The sequence below is a fragment of the Perna viridis genome, chromosome 3, assembly GCF_037379345.1.
Source record: "Perna viridis isolate PV_CMFRI_1.1 ecotype Kerala chromosome 3, ASM3737934v1, whole genome shotgun sequence".
Classification (NCBI taxonomy): Eukaryota; Metazoa; Mollusca; class Bivalvia; order Mytilida; family Mytilidae; genus Perna; species Perna viridis.
The window spans coordinates 9,309,945-9,326,941 of record NC_142447.1 but is presented as its reverse complement, the minus strand read 5'-3'; the positions used below and the strand labels follow the sequence as shown (position 1 = coordinate 9,326,941).

The 16,997-nt window shown below is 31.7% G+C and overlaps 2 protein-coding genes across 6 annotated transcripts; one reads left to right on the top strand and one right to left on the bottom strand.

The window, feature by feature from the left end:
- The first annotated feature begins 9 nt into the window (after window positions 1-9).
- On the top strand, window positions 10-4,165 carry LOC148620931 (uncharacterized). The gene has a single exon (XM_088574829.1). The coding sequence runs from the start codon at window positions 75-77 to the stop codon at window positions 1,080-1,082; it is 1,008 nt and encodes a 335-aa protein (XP_088430955.1). The 5' UTR covers window positions 10-74; the 3' UTR covers window positions 1,083-4,165.
- On the bottom strand, window positions 3,548-16,882 carry LOC148620930 (phospholipid phosphatase 5-like). Of its 5 annotated transcripts, none has more exons than XR_015921034.1 (10): window positions 16,807-16,876; window positions 16,528-16,647; window positions 12,043-12,174; window positions 10,968-11,073; window positions 10,499-10,586; window positions 9,212-9,275; window positions 8,589-8,713; window positions 7,997-8,167; window positions 6,574-6,644; window positions 3,548-5,739 (listed from the first exon to the last, which is right to left on the bottom strand). XR_015921034.1 is itself a non-coding variant. In XM_088574833.1 (10 exons), the coding sequence occupies exons 4-10, from the start codon at window positions 12,111-12,113 to the stop codon at window positions 5,564-5,566; spliced, it is 801 nt and encodes a 266-aa protein (XP_088430959.1). In that variant the 5' UTR covers window positions 12,114-12,174; window positions 16,114-16,156; window positions 16,528-16,647; window positions 16,807-16,876; the 3' UTR covers window positions 3,548-5,563. The 5 variants fall into 5 exon arrangements, 4 of the variants coding, with proteins under 4 accessions (XP_088430959.1, XP_088430961.1, XP_088430956.1 ...); XM_088574833.1 differs by lacking the exon at window positions 6,574-6,644 and adding an exon at window positions 16,114-16,156; XM_088574835.1 differs by lacking the exon at window positions 6,574-6,644 and having other exon boundaries at window positions 16,489-16,647.
- Window positions 16,883-16,997: the final 115 nt, after the last annotated feature.

The following is a 16,997-nucleotide window of genomic DNA, read 5'->3' as shown; positions in this document are numbered from 1 at the left end:
CAAATGTAAACAATTCATTCGGATTAAAAAAGCTTTCCGAATGAAAAAAAAATTGGCGGGAAATCCTCGTGAAAATGGAAACTGTGCTGAAGCAAGTATTCACATTTGTAACAACTTTAAACAAGGCTCATACAGATGAAGTCTGTTATTGGGATTTGAGAAGCATTAAGAATGCCTTTAATTGGTCCAAGTATACAGAAGAAGTGTACTCAAAGATGAAAGAGCGGTCTTTCAGACAAGAATTCGAAGAGAAAGTGAATGAAATGACTTCTTATTTGATTCCACCTTCATGTTTGCAACTTAGTTTTGATGACCTTGGACAAGCTTCAGAAATGCTGTTTTTTACGCTCATTCAAAATCCTCATTTTCCTGGAAAATTTGCTCAGGATTTGTTTGTGGCATATAATCCCAACATGGAGAGATTTGATATAGACTTATTGGAGAAATGTTCATCATTATCCTCTGAATCAACCACACTTGCTATTAGTGAGGAGACAGAATGTTTGAATAAAGAAGAGAAAGACCAACAGATCCATGCTCAAGCCAAACTCATGTTGAATGGGATGTCAACAGTAGTGCAAGGAATGTCTGATGTCTCCAAAGCATATTCTTACATCAAGAAACTACTCGAGAGATTGCAAGGCTTAGACAAAGGAATGGCAGTTATTGTTTCTATATATATTCAATCAGGATTAAGTTATGATGAAATAAAACAAAACATCAATCAATCAATTTTCCAATACTTCCAACACAAAGGAATGAACTTTCCCATCCATAATATACCAGACAGTTTGATGTTGCAGGCTGCAAGCCTTGATTATCATTTCAGTGAATTTATTGTTGATGTACTTATTTATCAGGCTAAGTCTTTAGTGGTTAACTATCCTGATAAGGAATTGTATTCCTGGAAACAACAGAATTCCGAAAGTAAAACTTCTATGACTTACGAGGATTTATGCCGATATTTTTCCATGCTTTCTAAAACAAATCAAATTTTGAGAGACAACATTCAGAAGAAACTTGAACATTCCAGTGAAAATTCCTATGTGAATGTGTATAGAGATGTTCTGAAGACTTTTTAGATTGTAAAATGTTGTGGCATATTCATTTGTACATGTACATGTACATGTTATGTAAAAAAGTAGAGGCTCCCAGGAACCAGAATCATTACACTCACCAAGTTCAATTTTTGCCCTTAAGGGCAGTAACTCTCACAGCTGAGAATGTGTACTTTAAAATCATATTTGTAATTTACTACAAAAGTGGATGAATATTTTTTACATGTGCGAATAATTTGCCTCCATGCTGTCAGCTAGCAGAAAAGGTAAAAATGTTGATCTTCAGTATTTTTTATTGAAGTAAATTTTGTGAAGAATTTCTACGGACATCGTACCATTAGAATAATGATTTTGAAAGCCTTATTTTCCAAGCTTCACAATAGAATGCAACTTTTCGTTTGTCCTGAAAATTCACAGCGAAACATTGAAAATTACTTGTTTAACATGTAAAGTAATGGAAACATTAGAAGTGGTTAGTGAGACCTAATCCTAAACTTTGATTACTAATTGGACGTTTGTTGGCCTTATCATTATATTAATTTCATGAAATTAAAGTAATTTTTTATCTATCATTTAAAAAAAAATAGTGTTTGAGATTTGGCAAATGGCAATAAAAGGATTTTGGTCAGGCCCTTCAAATCGGGTCGGTCGGTGAATGGCAAACAAAAGTATTTTTGATTTGGGCCTTAACTCTTGAGAAGAAAAAAGGTTTGCTTCACTTCAAGTGTTTAAAATAATCATGTACTTTCTTCAATTTTCAAATATACATGTACAATTTATGTAGATATACATGTACATGTAGGTGTATAGTCAACCACTTTTGTGGAAAAATTCTTTGCAATCTGTGGCACATCCTTCAACCAGTTCACCATTTGCCCATTTACAAATGTACATTGTACATGTACATGTATAAAAGCAAAAATGGAATAACCAGTCTCTTGAATGGAAATAGAAGATGTATATAGATTTGTTTTTATAAGACTTAAAATTTCAATTTTGTTGTTGCTCTTATTATGATAAAACCATTAAGTCATATAACACTCATACTACAATACTACACATGTAATAACTCAATAATTCATTTAATATCTATTAAACTTAAGTAGCTACTTGTACCTGTCCAGGTGAATAGGTAAAATTTACCTGAGATACCAAAACTTACTTTCAATTAATTAATGTGTTGTACATGTACATGTATTTTAGAAATAACAGAGATAAATTTCTAAAAATTGTGCTAGATATGCCGGGTAATGGAGGTATACCTGGCATTTATCAGACTATGCTGCGAGCTGTACTGTACTATACAAGATATTGGCAAAAATTGCCATTTTTCGCTATTCGAGGGCAATAACTCCTAACAAGGAATCATCCAAAGAGACTTATCTTAAAGATCATTTCATCAGTTGAAAGTTTTTTTTTATCTATTACAGTTTTTGTGATACACAATGTACCGGTAAGCTGAAACGGCAAAAAAGTAATATTTTTCCTTTCAAGGGAAATATCTCGATCAAAGAGTTGTCAGACAATTTTGACTTAATTCATCAATTTAGTTTTTTGTTCTATCTACAAATGTATTTTAGTTTTCAAGATATCGACTGAAAACTGCAAAAAAACCATCATTTTTCACCTTTCAAGAGCAATAACTCCAAAAAGGAGTCGCCAGACAATTTTGACTTGTTTGTGACTTACATGTACATGTATGTAGGTCTTTTCTTAAAGATCAATTCGTCTAGTGAAAGTTTATTTTATCAATTTTTCAAGATACAACATGTACAATGCATCTTCTGAAAACTGCAAAAACATCATTTTTCACCTTTCAAAGGCATTACTTTAATTTGTGGATACCAATTTGCATAGATTAGGGAAGAAACTCAAGTTTGAGGAATCTTGAATCCTGGTTTTGAGGCTTTCAGTTTATACATTTATTGGATTCTTTTTTTTGTTTGGCCTATCCTTGAAATTTGTACCCCACCAACAATAGTACTTTCACAGTAACTACAAGAAGGCGTTGTCTGACAATTTTGACTATGTGAGACTTTTGTAGGCCTTATAAATCATTTCATCAAAGCAATAACTTCAACAAGGAGTCGTCAGACAATATCGACTTCAGAGACTCATAAGATTTCATCAATAGTAAGTTTTTTTTATCTAATATAGTTTACAAAATATTGGCTGAAAACTGCATTTTTCATCTTTCAAAAGAAATAACTCTGAAAGAGTCATCTATTTAATATAAAAAAAAAACCCTGAGCTTGTTGCAGTACATGTAGTGATGTACATTTGTATGGGTATAAATTATCATCTGCATGTTACATGTAACTGTTTAATATATCCCAGAAATAAAATGCATTGTGGTGTGCAGATTGATATAATGTACATGGTACATGAATGTACACATTTATGCATGTGTACATTTGTACATGTATATGCTCATTGATACATGTAGTACATCTACATGCAACATGGCAACTTGATTAAGACAGTAAAAATTATCAAGTAATATAACATTTATTGCATGTAACGGTATACACTTTATGTAAATTCATGGAATACAAAACATTTATATGGTCCCCAAACATTAACAAAATACAATAAACATTTAAACTATGTCATAATCATTGTAGAATACTTTTAAGTAAACAACATAAACACTAATTACAAGTTTCAATTTCAATATGCTTGTAGATGAAGTTTAAATTTAATTTTTCTGCTAAATGACAAAATATATTTAATGATTTTGAAAGTTTATTTGCATTGCAGTTACATGTATACAGTATGAAAAAAAATTAATGATAAGTATTGGAATGATGCAATTTAATCTCATTTTTTAATTTGGTGGAGACACAAAGGAGAAATTAGAATCTAGGTTGATGGTAGTTTACATTTAATGTACATAAGAATGCTTTCTCTGATATGCAAATGTATAATACATATGTATAAACTATAGATCAATTATTTCACAGACACATGTACTTTATTTCAGGTGATTTTTTAAATGTATTTAATGTAGAAATGTACTTTATTTTCAATGGCTTATTTTCATGATGTGTTAAAACATAAAATGCCATGGATTCACAAGTTATCTGATTAAATTATTATGATTTTGACATTTGTTGGCTTCCAATAAATACATATACATCTATTTATGTTTTTGGGGTAATTGCAATTTAATGAAGCAGAAGAAAAAAAAATTACATGTACTTGAAACATTGAATCAAAAAATAAAAATATAGATAGGATATTATTACATTTGTACTCATGAACTACTACATGTACATATACATGTACATGTACATAAGAAATATTGCACTAAAAATACATGTAAAAACATTTTCATAGTTATATAAAAGGAGTAAAATTACAGTTATGTTATTGATTTTCAATGCTTACAGAATCATATGAACTTTGGAAAAAAATATACTGTCCATACCTACATGTACCTACATGTACAATAATGAATCCAAAAACAGGAGCTAGGGTCAGGTAAGGGGAAATGAACTTTATTTTAAGTGTGACCGTATTTACCTGAATTGATAAATTTTCAATATTGTAAAGTTTTCACATTTAGACTGTAAAAAACTAACTTAATGACATTCATACAAAATGTATTACAGATATAAAACTGTATTTTAAATTAAACATTCTAAGAAATTAACAAAAGTACAAATATATCATAAGTTGTAAAAATCAATTTTCTTAAACAGTAACTTGAAAAGTACAATGTACCATAGTACAGTCCATGATTACTGAATATACAAATAATAACAAACCCCCTGTTTCTCCTTAGATAATAATGATACATGTATTTACTTTCATTTTTCAGTGGATTTGCAAAATTTTCAAATACATATTTGATCATTTAATACATATTTTTTACTTCTGATTCTGAAAATTTCTTGTTCTTCATAAAACCATGTCTGATTGTTGAAAAAAAAGAAGTGGATGAAGACAATGTGTCTTTCCAAGATAACACAACAATTTTGACTCCAGATGCCAATATACATGTACATTTTCAGTTCTTCCAGCATGAATTTTAAATTTTCCACTCTACATGGTTGGAAGAAAATGGTAGCTCCACTGTAACTTGACTACCTTGTCCAACAATAAAATTAGGGAAAATTATTTAACTTCATCTTTTATTTCAATTCTTTTCTCACAGAATTGTTAAATGTATCCTTGTATATTTGCAAAAGAAGAGAACTACAGACATATTTTCAAATGATAACTACTTGTGTTAGGAAGAGACATCGTGACTCCACTGAACTACATTTTATACCTCCATGTGTAAAGTTGAGAAATTAAAATTTATGCTGACAGAAGTGTACATGGGTATGACAGGCTGTTGTAGATGGAAACATATTTTTTCAGATGATTAAAGGTTGGAGCACAAAAATGACATATAGATCCTAACCTTCCAATTAAAAAGTTCAGATAAGTTCTTAAGCAGGAAGTCTGGGTTATATCTAAGAATCCCATCATAAAAGCACCAATACAGACACCTCATATCACACCATTTTATATAAAGAATTCATTGGTTTTTCCTCTAGGTTTGAATGTTCTATATCTCGCATTCCATCAGCACTGTATGGTAAATGACATTGTGAACTATATATGGATGGATAATATTGTCTGTAACACACATATGCTATAAACATCCCAAGTATACTACCCACAGAAACATCTACAATAAAATAATAAGATTAGTGTAAAATGATAATACATTTTTTTATCAAATTACAAGAGGTCATTTGCCATTTACTAAATTTTACCTTTAAAGACCCCATCAAAATCTGAAAGTTCTACATAGAATTTAATTACATTAGAAAATGACATCTTCAAAATATATCTTTAATACTAGTAAAATATCTGTAAAATGTCTATCGGTATGTGAGGTAAATATTGAGGAGAATGGACTTGACATAATACTGACAAACAAGGCTTAGAACTGGATGAAAATACAAAGCTGTGCTGAGTATGTTACTGCCTGTACACTTCAGTTAAAAACAGTTAAAAACTAGAAGCCCTGTTTATCACAGGAGCCCCTGCCTCATTTGTTAGTATTGATTTTTTAAAATAAATCATATGTGTCTGTAAGACACTAATGATGCCCCTGCTTGCTAGATTTACCAAATTAGGAACATGTTAGTTTTTGTATGAAGACATGGTTTGCAGATTCAGAAATCCTTCCAAGACTTGTGATACTCATGCTCAGTTGGTTCAGTTCAATCCTTCCAAGACTTGCAATGACAGACTGTTCCAGTACCCTAACTCAAAAAATTTGGGGATTAATATGGGGATAAGAAATTCCTAAATATATGCATATCTACATATTGTATCCTGGCCACTTAGTGTCATGAAATTTTGTTAGGTAGTGTCAGACTAGTTGCAATATGAAAGAGAGGACTGATGGACGGACTGACGGACACATAAAAAATGTTAATACCCACAATAACAAATCCTTAACTTTGTTGCTGGGGATATATTTCTGACAAAAACTACGAAGTATAACTATTACCCAGTTCCGTAATATTTCATGAAAATTAAGATCCTATGACCTTGCACACCATCATTGTGTGTAGAAACATCCTGCAAAAAAATATTTTAGATGAGGAGATAGCCATACAAGCCATATAGCCCTATTTCTGATGAAAATGACTAGGTCTAACTTTCAACAATTTCCATTTAAATTTCATGAAAATCAAGATCCTATGACCTTGTACACCATCATTATGTGTAGAAACAGCCTGCAAAAAATATTTTAGATGTAGTTCAAAAATTGTATGAGGAGATAGCCGGACAAGCCATATACTGTGAGAATATTATTGTTAATTGGGTACTAACTTTCGTGGATTTCATGAGTTTTCCCAACGAAAAGGAAATTTTCCATTTGTACGATTGAGTTGTCAAATCAATGAATTTAAGAACCCACTCACTGATCATTTTCCCCATAACCACGAAAATTGGTACCCACAAATAAAAGTACTTTCACAGTAGCCCTATTTCTGAGTAAAATGAATAAGTGTAACTATCACCAATTTCGGTAATATTTCACGAAAATCAAAATCCTTTGGCCCTGCACACCTTCATCATGTGCAGAAGCATCCTGTAAAATATTTTAGATGTAGTTCAAAAACTGTACGAGGAGATAGCCAGACAAGCCAAGATCTATATATTTCTGTAAAAAAAAATGACTGTGTAACTATCACCAATATCCACAATATTTCATGAAAATCAAAATCCTTTGGCCCTGCACACCTTCGTAATGTGTAGAAACATCCTGTAAAATATTTTAGATATAGTTCAAAAACTGTACGAGGAGACAGCCGGACAAGCATGATCACATGTTATCCGTCCTGACGGACAAGGGTAAATTAATATGCCCCTCCCCAGGCAGATTGTCATGGGGGCATAAAAAGTCTTGTAAACTAGAAATACATTATCGATACTTAGCAGGCAACATCCTAGCAATTCAACAATGTAACAACAAACAGTGACAATATATCACTTGTAAATATCTGGAGAATGCATTTTGATATTCCAATAGATTTGTTGCAATATAAATTGGTATACATATACAAGCCAGTGGTACAGTGAGTGATCCAAGCATTCCCACATTTGTTAAGTTTGTATCTGTTTTCCTTTTTCAAATTTTAGTGGTTTGACAAAGGAATTTAGTTGCTGTCATAGGAATGATATCAAGTTAGGCAAAGCTTCAGCTTGATGAATTGTCATTAGTTTTGACTTCTATGTCACACATCAATTTCCTGTTTATCAGAGTAACAGCTTAACTTGTTGACTAAAATTGTATGATTGAGGTGAATCCAGTTTCAATGGACACATTTCTTCTGTTTTAACTCAGTTGTTGTTATACTGATCAGTAACGTTCTCCAAATCTAACAACTTTCCTTACACTGAGTAGGTAAAGTCAGTTTATTTACCTTGCCAATGATGATGGAAATCAGCTGTCCTGGACGCGGCTATTAAAGCAGCCCATACCAGTGGTATCACAACCATACACATCTTATATGCATGTCCTCTGCCTTTGGATGTAAAGCAATGGCATTTTCCAGCTATATACAATGCAACGTATCCCAGACTAGAAAATGCAACTGAAATATAGAAAAAAAATGTATTGTACTTGTAATGAATAGTCATTTTAGTTATATACATACACTTTAATTCATTTAATTATTTGGGTCTTTATCTTATGTCAAAAGATGAAAATTCACAATACATGTGAAATGGGGCAATTTAACGCAACTTTAAATAAACAGGGATTTCAGCTATGCATATCAACACAATGGACAAATAAAACTGAAACAGTTAGCAAAGTCACTATACCCTTAAGTTTGATTTTTTTTTTTACTGTTTATTAACCTTTACAAATAATAACCAGCTTAGTTATCAAGTTTCATCACAATCCATAGAACGGTATCCTTGTATATTTTGATATTGTTATTTGATACATGGAAGGATGGACATGATGATAACTACTAGAGCTAAAACTGTAAACACATTTTTATATCTTACAAGAAGAATGGCCGCTAGGAAAACTTTTATATCCTTGGATAACATCTGCATGGTTCCCTTTACATTTCATATCATTACTCACTACGCCATCAGGAAAGCATCTTTCTAAAAAGTCTGGTCGAGGTCTAAAAATATACCATGTACAATGTATATTTACATTTAATCGCAAAGATAAAACGAGATAATTGACAAACCTGTCAAAAGAGTCCATCATTAACAGCATACCTGTTTACCCTCCCACAAAATCAAGGACAAATTTAGGATCTCCCACACTGATAGGTGGGAGTTTTTTGGTTTAAATAACAATATTTTCAGTGAAAATCCTATGTATGGAACAGCTCAGTTCTGACATAGCCATAAGGGAGTGAAAACATTCCTGGCACTATTATAATATACAGTTTTATCATTCTTCACACTGTTATACAGTTCTATCAATATTGGAACTTATTACATACACCTTTACAATTCTTGGCGACTAGAAGTGGTTTAAGAAAATTATTTTTTGTAGGTATAAATGTTCAAGGTTTGTCAAATGTTTGTAAGTTTGTAGATATTCAATATATGACAAAATTTTACTTATATTTCAATGTACAACAGAAAAAAGTTACTAACAATTAATGTACCTTCCAACAGCCAACTTGATGCAATTTGTGACAGATCCAGTTAAGTATATTGACAAAACAACACCTTGAAAGACAAACATATATTAATTCAGCATATAATCTGTTTTTACTTAGAGATTCTCAAAAAATTTCAAATTAGAGACTAGAAAATCTTCAGCAAATAGTCCTTTTTCATAATTTACGGAATGCAAGCCATTTTAGCAAGTTTTTCAAAGGGATATAATCCACCAACACAACAACTTGGTTGGTGGTCTAATTGGGAATTGGAAAAACAGTTAACATTTTTCTCAGAAACTTACACTATTTTCACTTGGGTAAGTACCTGAATGGTTTGAAATAGATTATTCAAAAGTATCCAAGTACTTACTGCAGCTCAAATAAATTAAATTAAACATTTGAATTTAAAGTGGTTCCAATTTGACAGTAAACAGTCCAACAGTCTGTTGGATTTCAAAAATGTGGAAAGTTACTTTCTTTTGCTTAAAATTTAAAAAAACAAAGTCGAAGTTGGGAATATGAAAAAGGACCACTGTTAATCAGAATAAGGGACAGGTTATTTACTTTCATTTAGAAAAATTTAAACCCCTCTGTTTGATCTTTTAAATGGTTCATTACACAACCCTATAAATGACCAAAACAAATTTGAACACCCCTTTATATTTTCTTCAGTCCCCCTCTTGTGGTATCTATAACTTTCAAGTTGATGGAAATATAAAAACAAGCTGAATATTTTCTAGTGCATTTGAACTCATCCCCATGTACCATTGAACTATTTATGGAATAATAAGTGCAGTTTAGGTATTAATTAAAAAATACACCCTCTTCCTATTTATTATAACTGTTAAATCTAATGCAGTGGCCAATAACAAGTATCAAATAATGTCGGTTCTTTTTTTAATATAGTTTTTTTAAAAAGGCTTTATCACTAATGACCAGATCTGTTAAACACCACCAACACTTTTAGGTGCACAAATGACAAGAATATAACCATAAAACATAATGAAAAGAAACAGCTTTGATCATATTATAGAAAGAAGAACTAATGCAGGTACTAGTCATAACACTGACTAAGTTGATTTTAGATAATTTTCTTAAAATCTTGTATACAGTAAGGTGGTAAGCAGTCAATTTCTCTGGAATTTCTGTATCCCTTCAATGCTCAAGAATAATTTAAAACCTTAAGTATTTTCAGTTTAAATTCATCAGTAAATTTATTCAAAAAAGCATGAAGGGTTATTGGCAATTTGTACTTCATATTGTGTCAGAAATATTTAAAATCTAAGCTACCTAACATTGCCTGTTTCCAGTCTGTTTTATGTCTGTAGAGGATATAACATACTGACATTACCACTGTTGGTACTCCAAATATGGTAACCTGAAATGATAAATGAAAATTACTCAGTATATCGAATAAATATGGTAATTACAAGGTAAAAACTAAAAATCTTACATATACATGAAAGCAAAATTCATGAGAAAAAAAAGAAGTACACAAGTTCCCATGATAGAGGGAAACAATTTGCTCAAACATAGGCTTGCAAATGATGATAAATTACAAAAAAGGTGGACAAGGACTTTTAGCTGATAAGAAGTTAAGAAGAGAAAAAAAATATATTACCTTTATTATGCATTATAAATCATATTTAAGACTTTAAAGCTAAACCACAAAACTTTAGATTTTTCTGTTGGCGGATTACAATTTTATTAGTAGTTTTGTATTATTATCAAAAACATCAACTTTTGTTAATTTACAAACCCATAACCAATATCCTGGGTAATAGCTCTCTGTTCTAGGAAATCTATACAACCAGTGCTCCTCTGGCTGAATCTTTCTAAAATATGGTACTGCATCATCACTAATACTGTAAAAAAAAGTTCAAAATTAGAGGTAAAATGCGTAAAATAATGTATTACTGTGAAAGTATAATTGTTTGTGGGGTATTGATTTTTGGGGTTTTTGTAGATTTGGTAAAGCACAAATTTAGGTGCCAAATGAAAAACTTTCCTGCATTTTCTCATAAAAAAAAAGTATAGCATGTAGCTTTCCTAGGGGAAAAAGAAAATATTAAAATGATTACATACCATGATTACACTAACTTGACATTGCGCATTGCGGGTGACTTGTAAGAAGCATGAACTATAAACCATTCCAGAGCACATTGAGTCACTCTAGTTTTTGGTGGGATTAGTGCTGACTATTTCTGTATACTTTCTGTTCCTTTTGGTAAGTTCTTTTTTTGTTGTTTTTTGAGTTTCTAGCTTTATTTACAAATATTTCCTTTAATATTTGACAATTCTGATTTCTTTATTTTCTTAGAGTAGCATAAGATTATAACCGGGTTCAGTTAACAGCCAATTTACTGATGAAGATAGACTATATTTTAAACAATGTGTCAATTTAAACCAGACTACACCAGCCAAACATACTTAAAGGTTAAGAAAACTTTGTTTGGGAGAAATTCATTAAGATAATGTGAATTTTCATGAATTTTTACATGTACATGTATAGTAATCCCATGAATGATCTTTTGACAATACCTAAAGATCTATGCTTACTTCTAAGTTTTATTCAGCATACTGGTTAACCATTATGACATTTATACATGTGCTGATACACTCTGTCTGAGGGCAACAATAAATTTGTACTAACTTCATTTATTAGGTCTTTTTGAATGCAAGTCATGATCAGAAAGTCTCCTGTTAAAACAAAATGGAGACCACTGCATGCTAAATAAATTTGCAATTTACTAAGTTGTGATATAGCATAGCTAAAATGATTCTCATACACACATGTACATGTAAGTTAAAGTAGTTTGGATGAAATTACTTACTAGAAAAATACTGCTAACACTAATCGCACAATAATTTCAACCAACAATTTGGGTTTTAAATGGGAAGTCATCGCAGAAGCAGTTCAAACTTGGCATCTGGACTTAACAGCATTCACTCAGAAGGTAGTTTTACTGCAAGATAAAATAGTCAGAACATAAAATAATCAATATAATTGCAAAGCATACATTTTCAGTTCATTTTTCCTTACATTAAAGAGGGATGGCTAAGTCCTTATAAAGCTAGATTAACCCCACAACAGATTTCATGTGCCTCTCCACAGTCAGGAGATGCTGGTCATTAATGTGTCGTTATATTTCTTTTTCATTTGATTTTGAAGAATTGTCATCATTCAGTTACAGTAGATTTTATTACTTCGTTGTCAGGTTTTCCAGGGCTTACTTGAAGGTGCGTCTACACTTACTAAAGACCTTTTGGTGATCTCTGAACGAATTTACTACTGTAAATGTAATTTTCAACACGTGAAAAGGAAAACACACTTATACCGTATTTGGTTTTTAGGTTATATGCTGGAGTGTTTATTACATTTCAGCATATTTCTTGTTTTTCTAAACATGTACATAGGAGTAAAGCATGCAATAACATGAATAAATAGTATGTGTATATTTGTATGTGTATATTTCCATATTGTACTAGTGCAAATATACATATGTAATGTTTCTATTTTCTTTTTGTTTAGTGAATATTTTATTCAGGTTTTTATGTGTAATCGAAATTAGTCAACAGATAACTCTGGAGCCTTAGTGCCCTAACGCTGGTGCCCTGGGCTTTTGTCATGATAGGGTAAGTGGTATGATATATATGAGGAGAATTCGAGAGTAAATGAAGAGGAGTTGAGAGGAGTGATGTGAGCCTGAGGAACTGTTACATATTATGTAAACTGTTGCTATTTGAATCTTTTTATGTACATCTACGTATATGTATACTGTAGAAATTCGTGACTGATTTATTTAACTTAGAAAGTTAATACACAAAAAATACTGGGATCTTCAACAAATGTAGCCAGGATAACCAAAGCTATCGATCAACTGTGTGGTTCAGAAATTGTTTTGGGGAATCATTGGGTTCACTTTGTGTCTGTCTGTCTGTCTAACAGGTAAAGTACAAGAAAACTTTATTGCTCAAACAAAATATCCAAACAGGACTTTTCCGCTACACGTGTATGTATTTGATTTTGATGTATAAAGGCATTTCTGTTTTCCATGTCTGGTCTCTGTCCCTGGATTACATTCTTTTGATTACCGCTATAACCTGGGTTCCCTTGATTACTCTTTATCAATCATAAATGATAAATTTCTTCCTTATTCCTAACCTGGTATTTGGTTTTCAAGATCTGCAAGACTGAAGTTGAAAATGGTAAATCTAGTTACGGTGCAATTTAGCAGGAGCATAGAATGATGAGAACAAAAATTCATTGTACAGAAGTGATATGTTGCAGGGAGATTGTAAAATATCAATAAGTGTCCCTAATAAATATTTTGAAAACTAAAATGATTTCTAAAGCAACAAAAAACCTTACTTAAATAGCAAATTAGTATTGGAATGTACAATGTTTATATCAGGGCTCAAGCTACTTGAGAAAAACAGGGAGAAGCGACTTCTCTTTCAGAGAGACGCTAGGAAGAACTGGGGATGAACAGGGAGAAGTGAACATGTAAGCGCATCATTTATTAATGCTTTTTAAAATTATATGTGTTATATGTTACTTACATGCACACAATATAAGCAAGCATTTTCATATATTAATTTTTTTTTATTGAGATAAATATTACTTGTTCTTTAAGCTACGTTTGTAAGTAACTAAATATTTTGGACAAAATGAAATCAGCCTGCTGACTGAATGATTGACTGTATAGTATATTCATGAAATTTAATTTCTAATTGATACCTCTATCCCTTACCAAATTTATTACAGCAAAATTAATATATGATTGAGCAAAGCAAAGCTTCTTGCATTGCATTGTCCTATTGATATTGCTTTTTTTTTAGCACCACTGGATTAGAAAATTTCAGGCAGAGACTTTCTGATGGAATTTTCAATTAGTTTTTTTCCTGATCCCACTTAATCCATAATGATTTCTTACTCAAAATATCCAGTCTCTTGATATAAGGTGATCAAGAGTATCAATAATCATGTAAAAAATTTATTACTGACAAATCAAGACTGAAACTTTATTCAATTACTGACACGTATTGTAGGCTGTAGCGGTCGGTACGAACTCGTCCCAAGCTCAAGAAATGTTCCGTCAAAATGGAGAATTAACTGTTCTGATATAAAACATGAACATCAAAAGAAACGCTACAGGTTTTCTACCAAATTATCAATTGAGATAAATTTAACCTAAGTCCTAAGAACCTGCACGACAAATTTGCACGTTTCGTAACGAAATATGAATGGTAAAACATGAATTATCATAAGCTAAAGTGAAGAATGTTCATTCCATATCCTGTCTTAAACGTTTGAAACAAAAAGCTGATTAAAATACTTGTTTGTAACCGGAAATGCGATAGATTTCAAAAATTTTTACAATTTATTTTCTCAAACGGGCCCCATTTTTGGTCTCAGTCTTGTATTCTTTGCAACTTTCTTTACTTGTACTTCTATAGTATACCTTAAAATTTCATGATTTTTAAAAAAATACACAAGGAGTTTCAATCTAACTTTTAACCATGCTTTTCAATTAAGGAAATGTCAAAAATAATTTTTAGGTCCATTTTAGAAAAAAAAGCATGAACTTTGGTACACCAGGACAGGTCAAACTAAAATTAGACTTATTCTACTTTCACTATTATTTTGAGTTCATAAAATAGACCCCTTTTCTGAAGCATTATTTTTCATGAAAATACTGTTTTTCCTCAAAAACAAGTTTATTGTGTCATAGCTTGATATTTACCCTGTACTTTTGATGAAAAATTATAACCATTTGCCATGAAACAAAAAGGAAAAGGCAAAATAGAAGCGCACTATATTTTTTAGCCTCAATGTTTTGACATACACCCGCTCAGGAATATGTAATACAAGACTGATACCTTTTGTTGGAATTGTTATTGGAAAAGAGGTAACTCTGGTCAAATACTGCTAAAAGACGGAGTACAGTCCCGATCATGGGCGATGTCTGATAATGAGAGGGCGACTTCACTTTGCTTTTAGTGTCGTCTGAGGGCAAAGTGAGCGACTCCAGGGTAACTTTTTCACCTGAATCGCCCAGTAGCGTGAGCCCTGTTATATAATGAGAATGTCACATTGTAATTAATGTCATCCCTTTTACATTGTACATGTAAGTTACAAAGACAAAGGTAAATAAATAAATGTATGGTTCAAACCACATACATATATATAAATTCATATATTTTAATGATGATTTTATTTAAAATAAATATGAATAGTCAACATTCTCTGCTGACTAAGCAGTACTCATGCACGTGCCTACGACTAAATGTCAATTTTACAGTGAAACTGAATACGCTCCCATGGTTGTATTATCAACTAGGTTCTGTATACTTATGGCCAGAAAAAGCATCAATTTCTGGTTTGAAACTTCAGATTAAGAAGCCTAAATGCATCATGGCAGCTAGGGATGATCCAAACTGTCAACAACATGGATGTAGATGTATACAAAAATGACATAATCAGTGAGTACTATGAATAATTTTTGGGTACTTAAAAAAGCAATACAATATTAAAACAAAATAAAATTGAAATGAAACAAAATTAAAAAAAAACTTTATAGATACCATTATGTTTACCTATGCCAGACAATTTGACCCAAAAGACATAATTCGGAGTGTGTAAGAGGACAATTCAAACGTACATCAGGAAGATTAAAACCATATTGGAATGTTAAATAAAAGAGCAAGGGTTGCTCTTAAATGTATAGAAATTTGGCTCAATTTTTTTCAAATTGACCATTTGAGAAACTTTTGTCAAAGCAAACACTATATCTGTACCTACTGAAGCTTTGAAATGTAGTCAAAACACTTGCTAAACAAAACATTTCAAAGATCCACATGTTATTTGATTGGAATTCTTCGGACAATATAAAAATACTTACATCAGGTTGTACATGTGGTAAAACAAGACATTCTTTGCCAAACCTGGAAATGTTGTACCGATAAAATTACAAATATTTGGAAAATCTTTTGCCAGCTCTTACAAATGAATTTATATCCAAAACCAATTTTGCACAAATGGTAAATGACATGAAATACATTTTATTTTAAAAGGGAACTTAATCAGTGCTTCTCTAGCACTTGAAGCAAATGCCTTTCTCTTATTAAAACACTTTTAATAGGGCTTACAAAATGAAAGCTGGTACATATTTATGTTTCTTTGGGAGTGTTTCAGGTTTTACCTGTCTTGAAAGCTGGCACATATTTATGTTTCTTTGGGAGTGTTTCAAGTTTCACCTGTCTCATACAGGTCTCACCTGTCAAATGTATTACTGGGCAAAATGAAGAATGCCTACCCCATTTTAACCGGCCATTGACAGAAACAAGCGCCTGTGGCATTAATCCCAATAGGGGCAGGGAGTGTATCATTACTGAAGACTGCAACCGCAATATAACATCATGACACACTGACAAGCCTGGAAAATATACATAACATAGTCAATGACTGCGACCTGGGACTAATGAAGCAACATTTTAAAATCCAAACAGCGATGTCGCGTTAGCTGTAACATATGCATGGAAAATTTTCTACCAAAAACGTCTGTGTGGATAATTAAGTTTTATTTCAAATTTACCCAACTAAGTTACTAAACGTGTCAGCAAAGTTATGATCATGCAAGAGAGAATTCATTCGAGACATTCGGATCTCCCAAAATGAAAGTACTATTTTCAGGCGTTCATGTACTGACTCCAAAGTTTTTTATTCTGAAAAAAATGTGATGGGGTTGTGCAGATTCTCATTTGGAAAAAAATCATTTTTGCATTG